We start from the raw sequence: 25,922 nt of genomic DNA on the forward strand, positions 1-25,922 counted from the left end.
TTTTTTTTAAAAAGAATACAATCCAAAATGTGAACTATTCCTTTGAATAAAAGAAGGCACTGCTATATAAAAGTATCCTAGAATAAATTTCAACAGTTTGCATGAAGCCAGCAGATGGCAAATCAATCTACCTATTAATTATTTTTGTGGTAAACAGAGACAATCTGTCTAGTATACTGCATTTTAGCAGGCTAACTCTTTAAATAGCATTTCTAAAAAAGACCTCATACATTAATGCAAATTGTTTTCGTTCCAGTCTATTTTTATTTAGTTATTTCTTTATTTTGCTGAATCTTAGATTAGACATAAGCTGATCAGGCCATCCTCTTTTTGCCATATCTATTTGGGATGTATTACCCATATGACCAGGGCACAAAGCTGTTCTTTTATTTCTTTGATATAAAACACACTTTTATTCTCTTAAAGGAGTGGGTTTAACATTTAATTGTGATTATAAAAGTATGCCTTAAAGGTGTAGTGTTCCTACATTTAGCATATAGCTCTTGTATATTTCTTATTTGTTTGTGTTTTCTAAATTGCTACTGTTGTAACCCATATAAATCTACTGGAATCATTTTAGGTTCAAGAGCAAGTCCATCCCAACCTTTCATCTGCTGAAGATGCGCTCCAGTATGTTGAAGAGTTAATCCTGCAGCTGCTAAGCATGCTTTGTCAAGCGCAGCCCCGCACTGTTCTGGATGTTGAGGTACTTTCAAATAGTTTTTATATATATATATATATATATATATATATATATATATATATATATATATATATATATATATATATATATATATATATATATTGATCTAGTCGTAAAGATGCCACTTAAAAGTACTGCATTTTATTCTATTTTCAGTAGCTGCAGTAGTGAGTGTCCAAAATTATGCAAGGTCTGTTCTGCAGCGAAAATATTTGGAACATTTACCATTTCTGCTTGCACTTTATATTTTTCTAATAAACATAAATAATTTCCCCTATTAAAAATAGAATTGTCTGGTGACTGGAAAGTTACAACGTATGCCAAGTTCAGACAAATTTCAAGTAACATAATTAATGGCAGAAGGACAGTCAGTATAATGATCTTAAATGCTTTGTCCATCTTTAAATTAACTTTTAATATGCTATAGAGAGTGATTTTCTTAGACAATTTGCAATAGCTTTTAATTTTTTATTTGTTGTGGTTATTTAGCTTTTTATTCAGCAGCTCTCCAGTTTTCAATTTCAGCAATCTGGTTGCTCGGGTCTAAATTACCCTAGCAACCACACACTTATTTAAACAAGAGACTGGAATATGAATAGGAGAGGGCCTGAATTGGAAGATGAATAATAAAAAGTAGCAATAACAATACATTTGTAGCCTTTATAGACCTTTGTTTTTTCAGTGGGGTCAGTAACCCCCCCCCCCATTTTAAAGCTGGGCAGAATTAGAAGGAGGCAAATAATTCAAAAATTATAAAAACAAAAAAATAAAATAAATAATGAAGTCCAGTTGAAAAGTTGCTTAGAATTAGCCATTTTACGAGGAGGACAGAGTGAAAATCTGGTAACGCCAGAGAAAATCGGGGGAGTTGACAGCTCTGTGAATAGATAAGAAAACTTTAATTTGAGGTGTGTCCCACTCAATTGGTGGGTTTCATTTTAAATTTATTTGTATTAATTCGTATGGGCATTTACTGCTTTTACTGCAGTGTCTTATAAATGAACAAACCTGTTATGGAGCAAAATTTGGAGTACCATATTATGGGCTGTTAATTGCGCCGTTTAGAGAAATAGTGGTGGATAAACTCATATATTTACACCGGCTTTAACTAACCCAGCTATCCTGGTATAATCATATTGGACATTTACAGATTAATGGGACTGTTGGTTTGAAAAGGAAATGGTTGTGTTTTCTATTTAGATGCTCCCATGATCCACTATCCCAAAAGTGCTGCAGTGCAGTCTGTGAATCAAGTCTTCAGATTTATTTGTGCCCCCCCAAACTGTGACATGTCCTCTGATAGGGTTTCCACCCGTTTCCCACCTTGATATTGGCCTTGGTGTGATAGTGGCTTTATGTGTCTTAGAAATCACTGCTGCTAGAAACAGCTAACGCAGAACACTCAATCCTGGAAAACTATTTCAGGAAAAAGACAGAAGACATTCTGGCAATATCTGCTAACTTCAGTCTAAAGCTGGCCATAGAGATATTTAAAAGATCCGATCCTCATCGTGAGATCACGATTTTCTCGGATTGATCGCACGATCGTAGGAATTGACCATCAACTAAAAAGTTGACCTTTAATAAATATGCCTCTATATATTACAGCTTCTTCAGCAAATACACAATTTTAAGTTCAGAATATGGCTGAGGCACGCACACATGCAGCTTTTCAGCCAACAAAAAAAGCATTCAATTTACTTTTTTTCTTCCCATGAATGGTATAAATTTGCTTATTTGCTTTGCTGCCATACCATTGGAGGCTTTCTTATGTGCTTCTCTTGAAGATTATTTTACTGTATTTGTCGCAAATAATTTTAATCTACAGAACATATTTTGGCCTAATGTTGGTGTGATTTGTGTTTTGCTTTTAAAATACATATGTAAATACTCATCAGAGTGGCTGAGGCAGTGGAGATACGGTTTGACTGTTGGGGAAAGCACTGGGCATATTATAGATGTTGGTTATTTTCTGCTCACAGGAACGTGTGCAGAAGAGTTTTCCTCATCCCATTGACAAATGGGCCATTGCTGATGCTCAGTCTGCTATTGAAAAGAAGAAACGTAGAAATCCATTGTCTCTTCCTGTAGATAAAATCCATCCCTTATTAAAGGTAATGTATAAATGCCAATCCATTAACCTGTCCTTTGCGGTTATATTTTTAACAGCATGCCAGGCTTTGGTCAGCTGAATAATATGAAGCAGTAATGTTTTTACAACACTTGATTTACCACAATGCATCCAAAATGTTAAAATTTAGCCTCAAAGTTATACTAATGTTAGAAAACCTATCATACTGACCAGCTGTAAAATCATTTAACAAAACATAAAATTATTAAAGGCTGCTATATGAAATATCAAACTGGACTATTCCCAGCCTTTTTGTTTTTTTTTGTGTGTTTGGCTGCTTTTATTCATAGTTTGCTCATCACATCTAAAATGATTTTAAATTGTTATTATTAAGTTGCTTTAAACATAAATTAAGTAAATATGAGAATAGTATTTTCTTATGAATAAATATTGCACTTCTTTTTGGTAATTAAGGAAAATCCATTAGCACATAATAGCACCAAACTATAGGCAAATACAGGTATGGGAACTGTAATCCAGAATGCTTGGGACCTGGGGTTCTCCCACAGATTTTTCCGTAATTTGGATCTTTATACCTTGTCTATTATAAAATCATATAAACATGAAATAAACCCAATAAGCTGGGGGTTACCTCCAAAAAGGATTAATTATATCTTAGTTTGGATCAAGTACAAGGTATTGTTTTATTACTACAGAGAATACAATTTGGATTATTTGGATAAAATAGTGTCTATGGGAGACAATTTGGAGCTTTCTTGATAATGGGTTTCCGGGTAACAGATCCCATACCTGTATACAGCAGGCTAAATTCCAAAACGACTTGTATCCTAATGCTTTTTTTTTTCTTTCTTTTTTGTCTTATTTTCCAGGAGGTCTTAGGTTATAAAATTGATCATCAGGTATCTGTTTACATAGTAGCAGTATTAGAATACATTTCTGCAGATATTTTGAAACTTGCTGGGAATTATGTACGGAATATAAGGCATTATGAAATTACAAAGCAAGACATAAAAGTTGCAATGTGTGTTGATAAGGTAAGTTATCTCTTGATTGTCCAATTTGCTCCTTTGCTGTTGCTTTTTGAATCATGACCTTTCTTAGCAGTTAGGGTCAGGCCAACACAAGCAGATTCGGGGAGATTAGTCGCCCCAGCGACAAATCTAATTTTCTTCGGGGCTACTATCTCTCCGAACTGCCTTCCCCCTGCCCTCTGCCGGCTAAAATGAAAATTGCCTGGGGGAAGGCACACGCATCGTTTCGTTTTCCGAAGTCGCACAAAGTTTCCTCGTGAGGCAATTTCTGGCAACTTCGGAAAATGAACCGCCGCATATGTCTTCCCCCCCCCCCCCCAGGCGATTTTAGCTGGTGGAGGGCAGGGGGAAGGCAGTTTGGGGAGATTGTCGCCCTGAAGAAGAGGAGATTTGTCACTCGGGCGACTAATCTCCCCGAATCTACTTGTGTGGCCTGAACCTTAGGGTTTGAAATAAAAAAAAAAAACTTACTATATGCTATTATAAAAGTTGCATTAAGGATCAAATAGGCAAATAGTTTAGGATTAGTATTGATTATTGAATTAGTAAAGTATTGCTGTAAAATCATATAATGGTATTCCCAGTTTCATCCATTTGTCCCTCTTACGAAGAACGGCAGAATACTTTGTATTTGTGAAGTATTGTAGAGCATTGCTTGTGTAAGGAGAGTCTTGTCCAAACCAAGCTCCTAGATACTCAAACCAGAGATACTATGCATTAGTTAGTAGGAATTTATGCTGCAACAAAATGACTGCATTTATAATATATATATATATATATATATATATATATATATATATATATATATATATATATATATACACATCTAAAGTTTTATTTCACTTGCATTCCATTCTGAGGGGATACGCTTTTTTTACACGACTTTCTTCCAAACACTGTAAAATATTGGGTTCATAAAAAGCTCTACATGTACTCTTTACTAATGATTCATTGCTTCCCCTTTAAAGCTTGCTATAATAAACCAACATTATCATTTAGAAAAACATACTGTACTTAATTTTGAATATTATGTAGATATGGAACACTTTTTTATGTTCATGGAATAAAAGGGCTATTAATTGTAATATGTTGTTATGCTTATTTTCTTTGGTTTCTGAATAATGCATTGGTTTATATGTAAAGGTATTAATGGATATGTTCCACCAAGATGAAGAAGACATGAGTGCACTGTGCTTAGCTGATGAAGAGCCATCTACTTTAGGTGAACAAACCTACTATGACCTTGTCAAGTCTTTTATGGCAGAGGTTAGACAGTACATAAGAGAGCTGAACCTCATCATCAAAGTGTTCCGGGAACCATTTGTCTCGAGTCCCAAATTATTCTCTAGTCATGTAAGTACTGAATTCAACAAGCAAGGCTTACTCTGTTCACAAAAATGAGTTTACATGCACATTAGCATATTGACCCTTTAACAAACATTAGAAATTATGCTGCAGCCTTTACTCATATGGTGGCACATCAAAATCAAATTACGATGACTGATTGTGAAGAGCGTTGTAGAAGGTGGACAGCATTCAGCTTTGTGATTCTAATTCTAGTTCATTACTAAACCTTGTGCTGTGTTGTGGAATAGGAGACGCATAAAAAGCAGTTGTGTGAAAAAAGACCATGCTAAATATGCTAAAACTGCTATAACAGTAGAAAATACGATTCAGAGACATTAAGAGGTTCTAAAGCAACTGATTTGTGATGACAAGGCCTGGTTTTTGAGTTGATGGGATCCCACTAAAATGGTAGATTTAATGGTGATTTAAGTGACAAGGAAACCCTTTGTACACTTGCCCATTATATTGCTCCCACCAGCTCCTGAACCACACCGTATTGTACCTCTCTCTTGTATCAGAGGCACAGAATGCAGGTTGTCCTTATTCTTCACGGAAACATTAGAACTATGGTACACAATACCAATAACCATACCATTGTTAATCAAAAAGAAAATAAGCAAATAATAGGGGGAGAAAAATACTCACAGTTCACCCCAGTCCATGGGTGCACATATCTGAAGCAGCAAAAAGTTGTGAGTTTTTTCCGAAAGTAAAGACCAAAAATTATAATTAAAAGTTCAAATAATTTATTGGGACATATAGATAGCCGCCTAATGCTTTTCATACCCACTGGGGCACTTACTCATAGGCTGTAAGTGCCCCAGTAGGTACGAAAGCGTTAGGCGGCTATCTGTATGTCCCAATAAATGATTTGAACTTTTAATTATAATTTTTAGTCTTTACTTTCGGAGAAAACTCAAAACGTTTTGCTGCTTCTTATTCTTCATGGACCCTGTCTGGAGCAGGAAGGTGATGAGCAGAATAAAAGAATAGAATGGCAAGTCAGGAAAGTTTATTATACAAGTCAAGACAAGGATTCCCAAACTAGGTAAGGCAGCAATAGTTAGAAACAGACCACAGTACTCGAGCAAGTACACAGTACTTGAGTGGTAAGTGCTAGCCAGAAGCCAAGAGGTCCCTGGTTCAAATCCCAATTACCAAAGTATAATTCCTTGTAAGGAACTGGTTCAGGATGCTATTTGTTTTGCATTTATTTATAGTACTTATAGCATAACTTATTTGTTTTGGCTGTAGGATGTAGAAAATATATTTAGTCGAATAATTGATATACATGAACTTAGCGTGAAACTGTTGGGCCTTATTGAGGACACCGTGGAAATGACAGATGAAGGCAGCCCTCATCCTTTAGTTGGAAGCTGCTTTGAAGATCTGGCAGAGGTGAGATTTTTCTAATTTTTCAAAATTTTAAATTTATTCATGTGGTGTACTGAACTCAAAGCTAAGGAAGAGGTATTGTGGTTTGGTGTGCTAGCTTTTGTATCCAATGATGAGTAGGTTAAATGTTTCTTGCAATAGAAGACTGTTTCTATTTAAGGCACGAAATATATGTGCTTAGCTTGTGAAGTGAGCAATTAACAATTTTGAGTGGAAAGCAATTAAAGAACTCTCATGATGTAATATGTGTAACAACGGATTATCCCCTTATCTCGTTTAAACAGGATGCAAACCAATATTATAAAAGAGCCTTGGGTTATGCTTTTATAATTACATGGGTAATTTTGGTTGAAAAAAAACCAAAAAACCTATCTATATTAAAATGAAAAGCTAAAAATTAACACCTTAAAATTTGGAAAAGGGGGCTTAGTGGTTTACATTAACCAGTAGGGGGTGACAAAGTATTGGAACACAGCATAAGTAAGGAAATGTAAAATCCTGCCGTAATAAGATATAGAATTTTTCACATTAGTAATTTGCACAAAAAAAGTATTTAAAAAATTAATGATATATACTGGACATATTTCATGCTTTAGTTAAGGATTTTGGGGCAGATGCTATCTATATAGTAAGAGCCGTGCACAGGTCCACTTCAATTATAATACATGAATTAGAGACATGCACAGCTTCTCACATTTATTTGTGCGTTTTAACCACAGCAAAATTGCATATTAACACATTTACAAACAGCACCACTGTGCAGTCCCTCCCCCCGGTCTGCCTACCTTGTGTTAGCCACACCCTCCTGACGCATTTCGCGATATTGGGTGCTTCATTATCCTCTGATGAACCGCCCAATAGCGCAAAACGCGTCAGGAGGGTGTGGCTAACACAAGGTAGGCAGACCGGGGGGGGGGGGGGAAGACAGTGCACTGTGATGTGTTTGTAAATGTGTTAAAATACAATTTTGCTGTGGTTAAAACGCACAAATAAATTAAGTGAGAAGCTGTGCATGTCTCTAATTCACATATTTCATGCTCTTGCTTCCTTTTAGGAGCTGGCTTTTGACCCGTATGAGTCCTATGCTCAGGATATTCTCCGACCAGGTTTTCATGATCATTTCCTTGGCCAGCTTTCAAAGCCTGGTGCTGCTCTCTATCTACAGGTATGTTTCATATGCATGACATCAAAGCTTATTTAGTGAGAGTTGTGATCAACAATTCATATTTGTATAACTAAATCATGGCTTATTTGAATGAATTGGAAGATTACCGAGATTGAATTACGTGTCAACTTCTATAGTTGCAACAAATATTTTTTTCCAGTTTTTAACTCACCGCTGCATTCACCTTTTCACTGAATGCAACAGTGAGCTCTGCAAGTAATATATGGAATGCAATTACTGGCAGAAAATAACATCTCCAACTGTTGCCTCATTATCATTGCTGGTTAAATAATTTTTGCAAAAAACAGATTTCTCTTACCTGTTTGATGTCATATTCAGTCTATAGGTGAAGGTTTTAAGGAAGCTGTGCAATATGTTTTACCTCGGCTACTTCTTGCTCCTGTTTACTACTGCCTGCACTACTTTGAATTTATTAAGGTAAGTAGTAAAGTGCATTTAGTTACAATTTCCAATAGACAAGCACTGTGAAGTGTTAAGCAGTTAATGTATTGCCATGCTTGAAAGGGTTTATGCTCTTAATATTACAAATACAGTGTAGACGAGCCTCTCATTTGTACCTGATTTAAGGAAAACTAAACCTTAAAAAAAAAAGAATAGACTAGGCTAGAAATGCTGTATTTTATAAACTGAACTTGTTGCACCAGCCTAAAGGTTCAATATCTTTATTACAGTAATAATCCAGGCCCTCAAAGTTTTGCACAGGAAACTAAGCTTAGGGGACATCATACATCATCAAGCAGAAAGTACGTTTCTGATGCTTTTGCTGCAAACTGTACTGGTTTCTGAGATGCCATAGAATGAGATTCTGAATGAATTACTACTTAGCCTACAACCGTATACAACTTAATAATTATAAAGCATATTGTGCGTCTGTCCTGATGCTCAGGTAGCTGTCAACAGTTCAAAGCAGGTGCTGTGAATTAGCAGAAAAGAACTAGGGGAGCTACTGGGGCATATTTGGAGGCAAATATATTAAAGGGCTGTGGTTTTCTTGGGCTTATACAGAGCCTCAAGACATAATGCTCAGCATTTTTGCTCTGCTTCTTTGTTGAGCTTTAGTTCTCCTTTAAAGCATTACAGACATTTTCCATGCATCTGAGAAATTGTCCAGATATTGTTTAATAATATATGGGGATATGTAAAAAGAATAATGGGGAGCACCTCCCATGAAGTGTGAAAAACAGTGGATGGTGTGCAGGATCAAGTAATGAATCACATGTGAAAGAAAAAGAACTGACCTATATATTAGATTTCCCATCTAAATGTGTCCAGAAACTCATGTATATATACACAATTAAAACGTAACTTTTATTGACCAAAATACTAAGAATGGTCCAGTGTTTCACAATTAAAACCCGGTTGAAACCAGGGAGACAAATTGACAAGAGCTAGTGGGCTGGTAGTACATACCAACCCCTTCACCTACAACATTAAATCCTCCCGGTTAGTGGTAACCACCCCTTATTTCAGTCTGTTCCGGCGCCCTGCCTAACCAGATTAAAAATGAGTGCCTGATGCGCGTTTCACCCGCACCATGTGGGCTTGGTCAAAGAGGCTGATACCACTAACCGGGAGGGTTTAGTGTTGTGGGTGAAGGGGTTGGTAGACAAGCGGTTCCTCAGGCAACATTGCCATTTATTTTCTAACAGCCGTAACTTTCTGATTCTCTCTGGGTAGTAAAGTTGTGTTTGAATCATATTTGTTTCATCATATCAAAACATTTCAGTCATATTTTTGTGGAATTGTATGTTTATGCTCTTCATAAAGTGAGGCAAAAGTCGAAAAAGATTCATTAAATTAGGCTTAAATACAGTAGTATTGTACACTAGCGGGCCCACTTATTAAATATTGATTTTTTTTTTGGTCAAGGAGTTTAGGGGAAAACTCGAATTTTTCATTAAAAAAAAACCAACTAATTTTTAGAGATATATCATACCCAATACCTGCTAAAAATCCAAATCTGAAAACACGTCATCTCAAACCTTTCGAGGTCATGTATAAGTCAATGGCAGATGTCCCTGAAGTTGTTTCTTGCCATCATGATCTGTGCTGGAGAATTCAGGGTTTTTGACCAATAATCCGAAAAAGTACATTTTTCGCAGCAAACGATAAGAATTGACGCTCGATTTTGCAGTGACGTTTTGTAGCTTTTGTTTTTGGAAATATTATTGATAAATTAATTAAAATTGTGGAAGGGAGTTTGGTCGGATTTCATAAAAAAATTAGATTAATTGGAATTTTAGTAAATCAGCCCCTAGGAGGCAGATTTATCAAGGTGTTACATTATAGCTCACCACTGTAAGATGTCACTTCTCATTCCTATGAGATTTTAGAGGTAAAAGTGTTCACTATTTAGCACTAAATAGAGTGCTGAGGTCGGCCCGAACCCACCCGACCCACGGGTTCCAGACTGACCCGCAGATCACTACTGGAAATGCAGACGTGGGCAGCGTTCTTGGCAATGACATTGTTTCACTCACCAGTCCTGCTCAGTCCTTCCCTGCAGACAGCACTCCATCCTGCTCCCTGCATTCTCTGCAACTATCTACATGCCCTGCTCGCTTCTCCTCTGCCTTTGCCGGCTCTCTTCCCACACCACCCGCCCTTACTGCATCCACTATCACTGGTAAACCTGCTCTCCCCCTGACAACCACCATAGTAAGGATATTGCTGGGGGAAAATGAAAGGGGCACAAAAAGGCAGTTGTATAAACCAAACCATAGTAGAAAGTAGAAGCCTCTCATTCTTTTATTGGTGTCATTTGCAAACAGTTTGTGTAACATCAATACACTAAATTGAGTTTTATGCAGGTAGGATTTGTTGTCCCGGCATCTAAAAGACAAAAAAGGGACACTGTTTGTTTTATCTATCTCACTGCACCTTATCATATACTGTTTCAGCACTTCTTTATTTTTATATGAGAAAATAATATATATCAGTTGTCAAACAGAATATGATAAGATGAAGGGAGTTGTTGTTTTCTTGAGCACATACATGCAGGAAGGTGGGAGGAGAGGTGTTTTGCCTGCTAATAAAGAGTTTAGGCTGAAACGAAGAGTGGAAGTGTCTCTTCAATCCCTGACTGACTGACAGGCTTAACGCTGATGTAGAAACATCTCTCTATAGCTTTGATACAATGACATTTTTAGGAGGTAAAATGCGTTAAAAAGTTTTTTTCTGCATCATAACATATTTTGAGGAAGGATGAATCATATACCTGAAAAATGAGTAATATAAAATGTCTCCTTTAAAGGGTGTGCAATGATCTAACACTTTCTCCTAACTTCCCCTTAAAACTTTTTAGCAATTAGAAGAAAAGAGTGAGGATGAGGAAGATAAAGAATGCTTGAAGCAATCAATAACTGCTCTATTAAACCTTCAGAGTAGCATGGAAAGAATATGTTCCAAGAGCCTTGCTAAGAGGCGACTCAGGTAAATCCATTTTGTTGTTAACCAAATTGCAGTATGAATTGGTATTATATGATCATAGTGCAGTGACATCATTTGAGTGTTCGGGTTGCCAAGTGTGTCTGAGATCTCAACAAATTAAGAGCTAGTTATTTGCTGTGGGACCTCCTGCTTAAGTTATACTTTTGAGAGCTGGTGGTATTTTTATATGTTAAAGATAAACAGAACAGCATTATGTTAAACATACAGGTATGGAATCTTTTATCCAGAATGCTCGGGACCTGGGGCTTTCTGGATAATGGATCTTTCTGTAATTTAATCTTCAGACCTTAAGTCTACTAGAAAATCATTTAAACATTAAATAAATCTAATGGGCTGGTCTTGCCTCCAATAAAGATTAATTATATCTTAGTTTGGACCAAGTACAAGGTACTGTTTTATTATTACAGAGAAAAAGGAAATCCTTTTTTTAAATTTGGATTATTTCGATAACATGGCATCTATGAGAGACAACCTTTCCGTAATTCGGAGCTTACTTGATAATGGGTTTCCAGATAACAGCTCCCATACATACACGTTGTTCTATTTAATTCCCCTATTGCCGTGACATAGGTTTTTGGAGTGACATTACTATAAGCTTGAACACAAAGTAAGAGTTTACTATAAATAAAAAAATTAAATCTATTTTTTAATAATGACCCTATCCATTATATTTTGCAACTAGCTATAAAGATTTTCTAGGAGGTAGTAAATAGCTTTCTGTTTCTGTTTGATTTTCAAGACTTGTTCAGAATCAGTGGGCATGCACAATATTTTTTGGGGGTGGGGGGTGGGAAAGTGCTCTAAATATTGTATGTTTTTAATACACTTTTTACGTAAAGTGACATTTAGTAGTGTTTAGGGAGTTCCAGAAGAATGCGCCTTTTTCTGTTCTTACAGTAGGACAGTCTGATACATTTCCACCTTGTGTTAAGTGATTTTGGAAGCAATACAAGGTGGGAGTGTCTTGGTCCCTTCCTTTATGTTTTTAAAGGAAGTGACATTAAGGCACACAGTATATGTTATTGTTTGAAAACCTTTCATAGTTTTCCTCCCCTTGCAAGCTGTAGCACACTACAATCCTGCACTGCCCGACACCAAGCTTTATTACTGGACACTTCTTTCAGGTTTGATAAATGTTGCAAGAAAAATGGGGATCTTTCCATGCATTTGCTGTCTGAAGAACAGAAAAAGCCGCATTTAATTCTCTATTGGGTTAAGATTTCTTTAGTTGCACTGTACAGTGGGGCTGTAGGGCTTAGTCAAGGTTTGAGTCAAATTCATTTGAATATTTATGAGCACAATTTTCACAGATGAATACATAATTAATTTATTTTCTATCCCTGTTTAGCTTAGTATTAAACTTTATTTTTATATGTTCTGCTTGAGTCTGGGAAGCAAAATGGTTGGTAATTTGTTTATAAAAACAATATATTTATTTTATTATAGAACTGGTAGCTGGAAAATTTTATTTTATAATTGCAATGGCTGTCCTTTTATATCTGCATCCAGAGCTTTATGGATAATGGGTTTCCAAAAAATGAATCCCATATTATATCATAAAACTATTATTCACAATAAACCTTAACCTGCATCATATAATAATCCTTTTTTGTCTTATGGTTTCTTTTTATTTATGTTACAGTGAATCTGCATGTCGATTTTATAGTCAGCAAATGAAGGGGAAACAATTGGCGATTAAAAAAATGAATGAAATTCAGAAGAATATTGATGGATGGGAGGGCAAAGACATCGGGCAGTGCTGTAACGAATTTATCATGGAGGGAGCCTTGACACGTGTTGGGGCTAAACACGAAAGACACATATTTCTATTTGATGGTTTGATGATCTGTTGCAAGTCAAATCATGGACAGCCAAGACTGCCAGGTGCTAGTAATGCAGAGTATCGATTGAAAGAGAAGTTCTTTATGCGAAAGGTACAAATCAACGACAAGGATGACACTAACGAGTACAGACATGCTTTTGAGATTATCTTAAAAGATGAGAACAGTGTTATTTTTGCTGCTAAGTCAGCAGAAGAAAAAAACAACTGGATGGCTGCCTTAATATCCCTGCAGTACAGAAGTACTTTAGAAAGAATATTGGATGTAACAATGTCACAAGAAGAGAAAGATGAACTAATGAGGCTCCCTAGTCCTAAACTTTACAGGTTTACCGAACCTGATTCTGAGGAGAATATTGTATTTGAGGAGAATGTGCAACCCAAATCTGGGATCCCCATCATCAAAGCCGGGACTGTAGTGAAACTCATTGAACGACTAACTTATCACATGTATGCAGGTATGGCACCCATTTTATTTCTGTTATATTCACCCAATGAAGAAATACAAATCTGCTCTTGTTTTTTGTATTTAAAAAAAAAAAATCTCCAATTCTTCTGCCAAAATGAAGTATGCTGATTTTAGTACTTTTCTTTAAGTATATTTAACGTGTATCAAATTAAGAAAATATGAAATTTGTACTCTCAGATGTCGGTATTTGTACTGTTGCTGTGTTACAGAATCACAGACCGTAATAATAAGCGAAGCCACAGGTAGATTTTTGGCATCTAATTAACTTGAGAAGCGAAGTTAATGTTTCTTGGCTAACTTTAAATAAAAATAACTTATGAGAATGGCATGAAATACATACAAGCAAGTGTTTACAACTCGAAGGGGCTGATTCACTAAGGGTCGAATATCGAGGGTTAATTAACCCTCGATATTCAACTGGGATTTAGCGCAGATAGTTCGATCGAATGATCGAAGGATTATTCCTTCGATCGAACGATAAAATCCTTCGATCGAACGATAAAATCCTTCGAATCGAACGATTCGAAGGATTTAAATCCAACGATCGAAGGAATATCCTTTGATCAAAAAAAGTTAGGCAAGCCTATGGGGACCTTCCCAACATTGACTTCGGTAGCTTTTAGATGGCGAACTAGGGGGTCGAAGTTTTTTTTAAAGAGACAGTACTTCGGCTATCCAATGGTCGAATAGTCGAGCGATTTTTAGTTCGAATCCTTCGTTTCGAAGTCGAAGGTCGAAGTAGCCCATTCGATGGTCGAAGTAGCCCAAAAAAAAACTTCGAAATTCGAAGTTTTTTTACTTCGAATCCTTCACTCGAAGTTAGTGAATCGCCCCCGAAGTGTGAATCACTTGGAAAGAAGAATATGATGAATGTGTTATGTTATTGGGATCAGTTTGTTAGGAAAAATCTTTTTGACAATTGTCTTGTTGAACTGTTGTCAGAAATGAAGAGGAGGCAAGTCACCTTTACTATAGTTATAAATATATGTATATTATTACATATTATATAGAATATGTAATGTATGTATATTAATATATAGGTATGGGACCTGTTATCCAGAATGCTTGGCACCTGGATCTTTCCATAATTTGGATCTTCATACCTTACGTCTACTAGAAAAACATGTAAACGTTAAAATAAACCCAATAGGTTGATTTTGCTTCCAATAAGGATCAATTATATCTTAGTTTGGATCAAGTACAAGGTACTGTTTTATTATTACAGAGAAAAAGGAAATCAGTTTAAAATTTTTTTGTATTATTTGGATAAAATTGAGTCTATGGGAGATAGCTTTTTTGTAATTGGGAGCTTTCTGGATAATGGGGTTCTGGATAACGGATCCCATACATGCATATGAAGTATATTCTGACATTCTGAATGAATACAATTGTAAACATGCTTCTGCCCCATCCTTGCAGGTTAACGGAGCACACAAAGGCCAGAAGCTGGTCACACAAGCAGAAACATGCATTCAAGCAACTGCACGCATTACTGCACTGGAATAGTTTATACTAGACATGTTCTTAACACAACAATAGTCTCACAGGATTAATCGTTGGTAAAATTTCCAAAATCTCGCTTATGGTATAGTCATAAATTAGTCTTTCTACACAAGATACGTAGCTATACAGGTATGGGACCTGTTATCCAGAATGCTTGGGACCTGGGGTTTTCCCAGATAACCGATCTTTCTATAATTCGGATCTACATACCTTAAGTCTACTAGAAAATCATTTAAACATTAAATAATCCCAATAAACTGGTTTTGCTTCCAACGGTGATTAATTATGTCTTAGTTTGGATCAAGTACAAGCTACTGTTTTATTATTACAGAGAAAAAGGAAACAATTTTTAAAAAATTTGGATTATTTGGATAAAATGGAGTCTAAGGAGACAGCCTTTCCATAATTCGGAGCTTTATGGATAACGGGTTTCGGATAACGGATCTGTATAGGTTTTTAACTGCTTGCATATTTAGTAATGTGCTTTTTATTTACCACAAAAGAAATGGAGTGCAGCAGTATGTGTAGGTATGGCTCCAGCGAAATGTTCTGCTAATTCCCAGCATTACTTGTACAAAAAAATGCAACGTAACCCATTTTGTCTGCTGACAAGGTTTTTTTTATATATATATATATATATATATATATATATATATATGTGTGTACTAAAGGATCCCAGAGGGCTTGGCGGTGGAGGAAGAGGTCTGACTCGAGTCCTGTCAACATGAATTTTTAGCAAAGTTTGAGGGAATGTGGGGTGAAATCAACCCATATGTTTGCTCTCAGATTTTACAGTAATTGTGTTCATTATAAGAAGTTGCAAGAATACAAAATAATACAGAATTTGTTTATTAGTGATCTTGTAACATGACTAAATTTCATGGCCAGTATCCAATACTAACATGTGGATTCCCGTATTTCTCTGCTGATTTGTTTTCTTGGCACTGGGCAGAAGACTGACGATAACGGAAGAAGAAGAAGAAAACAAAAAGCTACAGTGTAGTCGCTTTATAATTAGAAGTCAAAAATGCAGCATTGCACTCTTTTCTAATGAGCATCGTCTGCAGCTCTAGTGACAGGAAATGACCCGTCTGCTATCTGGTCCTCCATAATTAATTGCCCTCCCAGGAACTTCTCATTGAGGTCCCCACTCTCTGCACTATTGTTCCTTGCCCTAAAAGCAGTGCTATTTTTGGTTCTTCTCCATTTGTTGTAAAAATAGTAGTTGTGCGTCATCGTGATGTCTGCTTCCTTTCTTAAGGAATTTGGGAGCAATTGTTTAAAGCTAATTGTAGCTCGCCCCATTGTTGTTGTGCTCTAAAAATTGCCTCACTAAAAGGTGAAAGACATGAATACGCATGTGGTGTTGAAAATTTAAGGGAAGCATATTTTCTCTGAATATAGTACAGGTATGGGATACATTATCCAGAAAACCTTTATCCAGAAAGTTGCGACATACAGAAATGTTGTCACATATTGGTAAAAATATACATTTTCATTCCAATTGCTACTTATATTGTGCAGCAGATGGTTCATTCATGTTAGCAGATCATTTGCAAACATTACTACCTAAAGACAATATGCTGCTGCTGCTGGAGCTTGACTATGCTGCAAGCTGTTTGGTGTTATTTTATCTTGTCACTTTGATCCTCCTTATGATCCCAAGATATTTTTAAGTGTACTCTTTAGTTTACAGTAACTATTACTTTATCTCCATAGGCTTCTTATATTGAACAGCATGCAAACAAGTGCAAGTTTTCATGTAACATACAGCAAGTGGAAGGCACTTTATGTATGTTTTTTTTTTTTAAAATTTTCAGAAGCTTACTTGCATTGAAGATTATTGATCCTCTGTGCACATTTAAAAAACTTCGAAATTCGAATTAAAAAAGACCAACCGAAATTAAGTCGAAGGTTTTTTTTGGCCAAATAGGTCCGTATTCGGCCAGATTCAAAGCCATACGAATCGAAGTAATAGCGCATTCAATCAAATTTGAATCTAAGTTTTACCACTTATTATCAAAGCCTGCATTATACCAACATTGATTTTAATTTGCATCATCCCCCTTTAATACTGAATCATGTACAGTAGGAAACAAAAATTGTGTTGATGCTCCAATTGTACCAATTATATGTTCCAATTCTATGTACCAATTATACCATCTATATGACTATTTCAGTTTATTATCCAGAGCTTTTGTAAAGTAACCAGATTGTGGGTTTTTCAGACAATGATGCTTATTTGTACAACCAGTCTTAATTTCTTACTTTATTTTTGGGCTGCTAAAGAATAATAAAGTAGCATCAGAACATCTTCACAGGCATCCCATGCTATGTGCATCCCAAGATATCCCATGTCTTCCACTTTTAAGATCATCACCATTCCTGTGTAATTCTCTGGCACCACACTTATTATGCAACATCTTTGTACATATTTGTACTAACAGAGGCTATGTTCTTTTTTTTCAGATCCCAACTTTGTTCGAACATTTTTGACAACATATAGATCTTTTTGCAAACCCCAGGAACTTTTGAGCCTTCTTATAGAAAGGTGGGTCAAGGGCATTGGCATTATCTGGATCAGTGTTAAACAGACATCATACAGTTTTTTTGGGGGTGGGGGTAACTGTTTTTGTGAACACACATACACATTTTCAGTTTTTGGCTGCTGGGGTCAATGAACCCCCATTTGAAAGCTGTAGAAGAGGAAGGGAAATTAATTTAAAAAAAAAAATATTAAAAAAAAGACCAAATTTTATCCAATTGATAATCATTTTTGAAAATAGAGATTCAGAACAATGTTCTGAAATGTTTGAATTGTGATTCCTTTGATGGTGTGGATTATTAATACTGATAATAGAGAGATTTTTATACTTACCGTTAAATCTTTTTCTCTTGACCTACATTGGGGGACACAGGCACCATGGGGATGAAGATCCTGCAGCTGGAGAGCAGACACTAATAAGTTTAAACTGACTCCTCCTCCTCCTCCTCCTGCTGTGGGCTTCATCCTCTGCTCACTTCCTATCTGGTTCAGTTTCACCGAAGAAGGAACATAACAAGAAGCCAAAAACAGAAGAAAAGTCCTTCAACCCCTTTTTTTAATTTATGTATTTATTTTTTAAAACTATATACAGATAAGACACTCCAAGGAGTAAACATTTTGTCTAGACAACCATTTTGTCAGGGAGGGAAGGCATGTGTCCCCCAATGTAGGTCAAGAGAAAAAGATTTGACGGTAAGTATAAAAATCTCTCTTTCTCTTGCCTAGATTGGGGGACACAGGCACCATGGGGATGTTCCAAAGCAACCCCTGAGGGTGGGACAAAAATCCCTTTAGGTGCTTGCAACACCTTCCTCCCAAAACTGGCCTCGGCTGACACCAGTACGTGAAGCTTGTAGAAGTGGGTGAAGGTGTGAATTGATGACCAGGTAGCAGCTGGGCAGACTTGTTCGACCGAGGCCTGGTGTCGTACTGCCCAGGACATGCTAAGGGAACGTGTGGATTGAGCTTGAATCTTGAATGGAGGTGGTTTTCCTTTCATTGCGTAGGCTCTGGTAATCGTGGAAGGGATCCACTGTGCTATGGTTGCCTTGGATGCTTTGGTTCCCATCCTTGGGCCACTTGGAAGAATGAACAGGGCATCAGCTTTCCTTATTTCTTGTGTTGCCCTTAAATATGACTTTATCGCTTAAACCACATCTGACTTGTTCAGTTTATTTTCACTCTTTGTTTCTGGGCATAACAATTGTACTACTATGTCTTGATTTAGATGGAACTCTGATACCACATTAGGCTGAAAATCCGGCGTAGGTCGGAGCACCACCTTGTCCTGGTGAATGATGGTAAATGGAGGTTTACAAGAGAGGGCTGCCAGCTCTGACACTCTAGTGCCGATGTGATCGTTAAGAGTGAGTAGCGGAATTGTGTAGAATGGTTCCTCTTGTAACGTGGATAACACCAATTTGAGGTCCCAGGGTGGCACAGGACATCTATACGGTCGAACAAGTCTAGTTGCCCCTTGAAGGAATGTCTTTACATTGCTCCATAATGCTATCTTTTCCTGGTATAGAATGGAGAGTGCGGATACCTGCACCTGTATGTCTTTCTCAGTTGCTCTTTGTGGATCTTAGCTTCTGCTTTCATACCAGGCAATAAATGTCTTCCATACTCTATGGTAGATTTTGGCTGATACTGGCTTTCTTGCTCGTAACATTGTAGGAATTTCATCCACTGGTGCTCCCGATCTTCTAAGGACTAGGGTCTCAAGAGCCATGCCGTTAAAGCCCACTGTTGTGAATTGGGGTGAGCAATCATCTGTAGATCTTCTCTGTGAGGGAGGTGGAATGGTGTGTCTATCGCCTTGTCTGCTATTTCTGAGAACCATGACCTTCTTGGCCAGTAAGGTGCCACTTGGATAGTCTTTATTCTTTCCTGTTTATCTATTTTATCACTTTTGGTAACAAGGCTAGTGGAGGAAAGACACATACCATGTTGAACTCCCATGGAATCACTAGAGCGTCTGCTGCGTAAGCCTGTGGGTCTCGACTTCTTGCTATGAATGACCTAACTTTGTGATTGTAGCACGATGCCATCAGGTCCACCTCTGGGAGACCCCACCTTGTCACTATTAGCTGGAACACTTCTTGGTGTAGGCTCCATTCCCCCTGATCTATGGTTTCTCTGCTTAGGTAGTCCGCCATCCAATTGTCTACCCCTGGGATATAAACTGCGGAGATTGCTGGAACATTGCTTTCTGCCCACTCTAGGATCCGGCCTGCTTCCTTTAGAACCGCAAGGCTGCGGGTGCCGCCCGTGGTTTATATATGCCACCGCCGTCACATTGTCTGATTGTATTGTACTTAGTTTCCGTGGAGGTGTGTTGTCCAGTGTTCCAGGGAGTAGAATATTGCTCTTAGTTTGATCGGAAGTATTCTCTCCTCCTGATTCCAGAGGCCCTGAACTGTTCTTTGTCCCAGTACTCCGCCCCATCCCTTCAGACTGGCATCCGTTGTAATCACCGTCCACTGGTGATTGGGGAAAGGCTTCCCTGACTCCGTTCGGAGTGGGTGGAGCCACCAATCCTTGAATAATTTGTTCTACTTGCCGATCTAAGTTGTCGCGATTCTTTTTCTGATGTCGTAGTATCAGGTGCTGTAATGGTCTGGTGTGTAGTTGGGCATAGGGAATTGCTGGGAAAGAAGCTACCATTTTCCCTAAGGTTTGCATCACTGTGCGGAGCAGAACCGTGGTGGCTATCTTGAGTGCATTATCTGGTTCAGCATTGTGTTGATCTTTTCATGTGGAAGGAAGGACTTTTCTGCGTTTGAGTCTAGTATCAGACCTAGGTATTCTATTGTCTGTGTTGGGCTGAGGTTGGCCTTTCGGTAATTGATGAGCCAACCTGTTGTAGAGTTTGAAAAACCTGTGAGGTGTGATCTCTGGCCACTTCCACTGATGGCACCTTGACCAGTAGGTCGTCTAAATAAGGAATGACTGTTATGCCTTTGGGCCTGAGTACTGCCAGCGCTACTGCCATTACCTTGGTGAAGGTGCGGGGGGGGGGCAGACGAAAGGCCGAATGGAAGAGCCACAATATGCCAATGCTTCCAGTCCACATAAAATCTCAGGAATCTGTAGTGTTTAGGGTGGATCAGTATGTGGAGATAGGCGTCCTTAATAGTAGTTTTCCCAGAAAAGGTAGACTGACCAGGGATCTTTTTGAAGTTAGGTCTGCCGACCAAGTCTTGAGCCACAGGAATCTACGGGCGGCTATGGATTGGGCTGATGCCTGGTCGACCAGCTTTGCTGCATCTAAGGCTGCGTCACATATGTAGGCTGTGCCATCCGCTATCTGAGAAAATAAAATGTCAGTAGATGGGTCCTCTGACCCTAGAAGCTGTGCTGCCTGTTCCACCCAAACTTCCATTGCCTTAGCCACCCATGCTATGCCGAATATGGGCCTGAAAGCTGTGCCCGATGCTGTGAAGATTGCCTTGCAAAATCCTTCTAGTCTTTTATCTATTGGGTCTTTAAACGCTGCTGCATCAGCTACCGGTATAGTGGTAGTCCTTGATAGCCTAGAGACCGGTGGATCGACCGCCAGGGATGAGGACCACAAGTCTATACACTCCTGTGGGAAGGGATAGGCCTGGGAAAAGCGTTTGGATACCTGTACTCTGTGATAAGGGTTCTTCCACTGTGACTTAATGATCTCGTCTAACTGCTCAAATGCAGGGAATATACAGGAGGTTTTCTTTTGTCTCTTAAAGATATTCTTGCCAGGCTCTATGACTGTGACTATGTCTTCGATACTTAGTGTCTTGAGTACGGCCTGAATGAGACCCTCTATTTCCTTTTGTGTTCTTGGGGTATCTGTGTCAGGATCAGGGTCCTGATCAGAATCCTCATCTGAGAGAACTTGTCCCTCCTCGTTAGAGGGGGTGAGGTGGCCCCACAGAGAGCCCGGAGGCGAATTGGTGGGGCACTTTGCAGCAGCTGGACGTATGTACTAGTTGAAGGTGCTGCTGACAGCCATTCTAAGACTCTGTCCAGAGTTTCTGGGATGCGAGACAGATTTTGCAGGCCTGCAAGGTATAGTGAGAGGGCCCTCACTAGCTCTCTGATATATTGGGGGGGGGGAGGTGCTTGAGTGTGACTTGTTGTAGGAGGCGTCCTACAAGCAGTACATGCTGGTTCAGCCGAAGCGTAAAGAAATTTGGCCTGACACACCACACAGGCAAAATTTTTTACTGACTTGGGATGTACCGCTGCAAGTATAGAAGTGCCTTCCTCCTCATTTCTGTCTATCATGTTATGTTCCCTGTCTATGGCGATAGGCCTTGTAAGGGGAGCAGGGAATATTTGGACCGAGTTGCTGTGGACAAGATAAAAGAGAGAGAGCCCTTAGGTGCGGTCGGTATTATAAAATAAAGTGTCAAAATGGAGAAGCTATAGTCTCCTACCGTGCTTAGTTGCTCCGGTTGGCTTATCTGCGCAGAGACAAGTCGCGCTCTTCAAGGCGCGCTGTGAATTCTCCGCCTGAGATGGAGGGCGGGGGACCCGTCATGTCACATAATAAAAAACGGTCATGGGGAGCCTAAGTTGGTCGCGGGGTTGAGTAAGTGGTGATAGTACTCACCTGTCCAGCCTGATATCCATTGCCCATTGGTGTGATGTTCCTTGTCCATCCAGACCGGTGCAGCCTCCGTAGAGCAGGAACTCAGTCTCAGGGAAACAGAGGGAGCGTGCCTGCAGCCTCTGTAGAGCGGGAAGACTTGTGGGCATAATCCCTAGGGATGAAGCCCACAGCAGGAGGAGGAAGAGTCAGTTTTAACCCATTAGTGTCCGCTCTCCAGCTGCAGGATCTTCATCCCCGTGGTGCCTGTGTCCCCCAATCTAGAATTCTGCATCTTTTCTGAAATAATCAAGTTTATATTCACTATTCCTCTCTCAGCATCTGTTTTTCTTCATTCTGTCTTCATGCAGAAGTTGGATGTCAGATGATTGATCCAATATATCTTATTGGGGGGGGGGCTCTCTTTCCTATCAGATGAATTAGAGCTCACTCAAGTAACTGATTCCATTACAAACCAAATCCATAAAATCCAACAAAATAACTGCCTTTTGCACAAATTCTGCATACAGAGAGACAGGATTTCTGGGGATTTTAATAGAGTGAGCTAATACATCTTCTTGCCCCCCTATAAGATATATTGGATCATTTATCCGACACCCAACTCCCCAATGAAGACAGAATAATGAGAAACAGATGCTGAGAGAGGAATAGTGAAAATAAAATTGATTATTTCAGAAACTGTACAGCATTTAATTGATTGTATTTTTCAATATGCTAAAGCTAATATTAAATTTTCATTTCCTTGATAGTTCCCCTTTAAAGAACAGACAGTGATAACTATTCAAATACATCACATTTCTTGTTAAAGCAATCCATTTGTTAGACCAATGTTATCAACCTTTCAGGTATTGCTGCTTAGATCAAATTCTAGATTCCCCCATTCAGTCGTTGATAACTCAGTTATTTTTGTACACTTTTGCACAAAATAATTTGCTTTGAAGATTTTTAATTTCAGTGCTCACACTTAATGTATCTCTTTTCCTTTATATTCTTTACTGGTTTATTCTAGGTTTGAGATTCCAGATCCTGAACCAAGTGAAGCTGACCTGATAGCTATGGAGAATGGCGATCAGCCACTTAGTGCGGAGCTCAAAAGATTTAGAAAGGAATATGTACAGCCCGTACAGTTGCGGTAGGCTTAAAAAAATAGACTGCTTTTATGGTGCTATACATGCTGTACTATACTGACATTATTGTCCGCTATGAAAACTTTTCATTTATTTAAATTAGTAAAGTCTAGTGATGGGCGAATTTGCGCCGTTTTTCGCGAAATTCGCGAAACGGCGAAAAATTTGCAAAACGTCGCCGGCGTCCATTTTTCCGAAAAAAAAATTTGACGCCGCGAATTTTCGTGGGCGTTTGGCGAATTTATTCGCTGGCGGTGAATCGCGCAAATTTGCCGCGAATTCGCTCCTGGCGAATAAATTCGCCCATCACTAGTAAAGTCACTGTTTACTAAAATTATATTGGACAAGCTTCTTGCATCAAAACATTACATTAGCTTCTGTGCAACCTTGCAGAGATCCTGGGACGTCTCTATTGGAAAGAAAGAAATATAACATTACATGCATGAGAACACACTCTTCAAATGGTTCTTGAGGGTTTGTGGTCTTTATTAAAGATTGTGGCCATAGATATGACTGGTCAACGTCCTTTTATGTCACAAAGTCCAATATAGAATTTGTTGGAAATTGGTTTCCTTTTGCACAACCATGAAAAAAAAGGCTATAGGGTTTGTTCTAATAAGCACATTTTATTTGTAGATTCTTCTAACACTGTGAGGCACATTTATCAATATTCAAATTCATGCGAGTTTTTTTTAACTCGCATGAATTCGGTTTTAGTTGAAATTTGAATATTCGATTATTTATTATAAAAATTGAATATGTTAAACTCGGACGAATTTTACAGAGTCGAAAATTTGAATCTAGTTTGAATCGAATTCGATCTAACTTGATTCAAGTTTTTTCTCTGAAAAAAACTTGAATGTCAGGAAGGCTGCAAACATCTCCAAATTGCTCACTGGACCTCTCCCATTGACTTATACAGCAATTTGGCAGGTTTTAGGTGGCGAATAGTCAAATTTGAATTCTTAAAGCACCAGAGTATGATAAATCTCAAAAATTTAATTTTTTTTTTAAATTCCCTAGTTGAATTTAACAGAGTTGACCAAAAAAAAAATGTGAAAACTAGAATTCGAATTTTCAATTGTTTTTAATGTTTTTTAATGTTTGTGTTAGTGGTTCTAGCACATTTGTACCTCAAAGTTGGCAGTGGAAACACTGAACAGGTCTGGATAAACACAAAAAAGCTGAATTAAAATGATAGGGGCAGATTTATCAAGGGTTGAATTTCTAAGAAAAAAATACTTGAAATTTGACCATCGAATTAAAATACTTGGACTTCGAATATCGAAGTCGAATGATATTTCACCGAATTTGGCCATCGAACGATCAAAGTAAAATCGTTCGATCGAACGATTCGAATGATTTTAGCGTACGATCGAATGATTTTACTTCAATGTGTAAAGACTTCGAAAAATTATCTAGAAGGTCCCCATAGACTAACATAGCACTTCGTCAGGTTTAATTTGGCGAACTATTGAAGTTGAAGTTTTTTTAAAGAGACCGTACTTTGATTATCGAATATTCAAACTATTTTACTTTGAATCGAATTTGAAGTAAATTCGAAGTCGTAGTATCCTATTCGATGGTCGAAGTATCCAAAAAATTACTTTGAATTTCGAATTTTTTTACTTTGAAAATTCCCTCTAATTCACTCATGTTTTAGCTTCTTATTAACACCTTCAATACTCAAACCCCCATTTGTAATAAAAGGCACTACGATTGCCCATAAGTAGTAACTCATAGCAACCAATAAGATGTTTTGTTTAAACAGGTGACCAATAAATGCTACCTTCTGACTGGGGAAACTTAGTCCCTTTTATTACATAACACCTATAGACTCAATATGGATAAATAAATGCCCCCAAATATCTTGTTTTGTGTCTAGACCTCTGTTTGTTTTTGATATATATTGTTCTGTTGGTCTTTTGTACTTGCATACATATGGGCAGATTTATCAAAGGTCGTATTTATGTGAATTTTTTTTACTCTAATAAAATCGAATATACTCACAACTTGAATGGGAGGTAATTTAAGAATAGTCCCAACTCGAAAATTCTAATCGAATTCGAATCATGTTTACCCGCTGAAAAAAATTTGAATGTCAGGAAGGCAGTTAATATATTTAAATGGTTCAATGAACCTCTGCCATTGACTTGTAAATTAACTCAGCAGGTTTTATGTTTCCATGATCGAGGTGTGATACATCTTACATTCAAATTGGGGGTTTAAAAATTGAATGTGTGAATGTTGACACCAAAAAAAATTAGAGACCTCAAATTTAATATTCGACCCTTAATAAATCTGCCCCATAGTGTACCTAACCAATGATACTAAATTCAAATATTTTTTTTCCCTTTAATTCAGTGTTCTTAATGTTTGTCGGCATTGGGTAGAACATCATTTTTATGACTTTGAACGAGATTCAGATCTTTTAATACGACTAGAAGAATTCATTGGAACAGTAAGAGGTAATAATGATATTTGATGGGATTTTCATTATTTATGTTAACATTTTTAAGTTCAGGCTCTCCGCAGTTTATCTACTTTTTTGGCATCACTCGAGATTCTGTGACCTCAAGCAGTCTTGCTGATGCTGCCAGGGGGGCGGGAGAATGGTGGGCCACATTGCTAGTGAAGAAC

The 25,922-nt window shown here is 37.9% G+C and overlaps 1 protein-coding gene across 1 annotated transcript in view; it reads left to right on the forward strand.

The window, feature by feature from the left end:
• The window catches only part of sos1.L (SOS Ras/Rac guanine nucleotide exchange factor 1 L homeolog), a 68,306-nt gene that overhangs the window by 24,657 nt on the left and 17,727 nt on the right, over window positions 1–25,922 (forward strand). Inside the window, exons 2-13 of the mRNA XM_018262958.2 lie at window positions 581–706; window positions 2,686–2,817; window positions 3,665–3,829; window positions 4,970–5,179; window positions 6,428–6,571; window positions 7,623–7,733; window positions 8,073–8,171; window positions 11,059–11,186; window positions 12,847–13,502; window positions 17,486–17,567; window positions 23,165–23,287; window positions 25,647–25,750. Of these exons, the coding sequence (XP_018118447.1) occupies window positions 581–706; window positions 2,686–2,817; window positions 3,665–3,829; window positions 4,970–5,179; window positions 6,428–6,571; window positions 7,623–7,733; window positions 8,073–8,171; window positions 11,059–11,186; window positions 12,847–13,502; window positions 17,486–17,567; window positions 23,165–23,287; window positions 25,647–25,750 (2,080 nt within the window). The remainder of the gene's footprint in view (window positions 1–580; window positions 707–2,685; window positions 2,818–3,664; window positions 3,830–4,969; window positions 5,180–6,427; window positions 6,572–7,622; window positions 7,734–8,072; window positions 8,172–11,058; window positions 11,187–12,846; window positions 13,503–17,485; window positions 17,568–23,164; window positions 23,288–25,646; window positions 25,751–25,922) is intronic.

Source organism: Xenopus laevis, chromosome 5L (genome assembly GCF_017654675.1).
Source record: "Xenopus laevis strain J_2021 chromosome 5L, Xenopus_laevis_v10.1, whole genome shotgun sequence".
NCBI lineage: Eukaryota > Metazoa > Chordata > Amphibia > Anura > Pipidae > Xenopus > Xenopus laevis.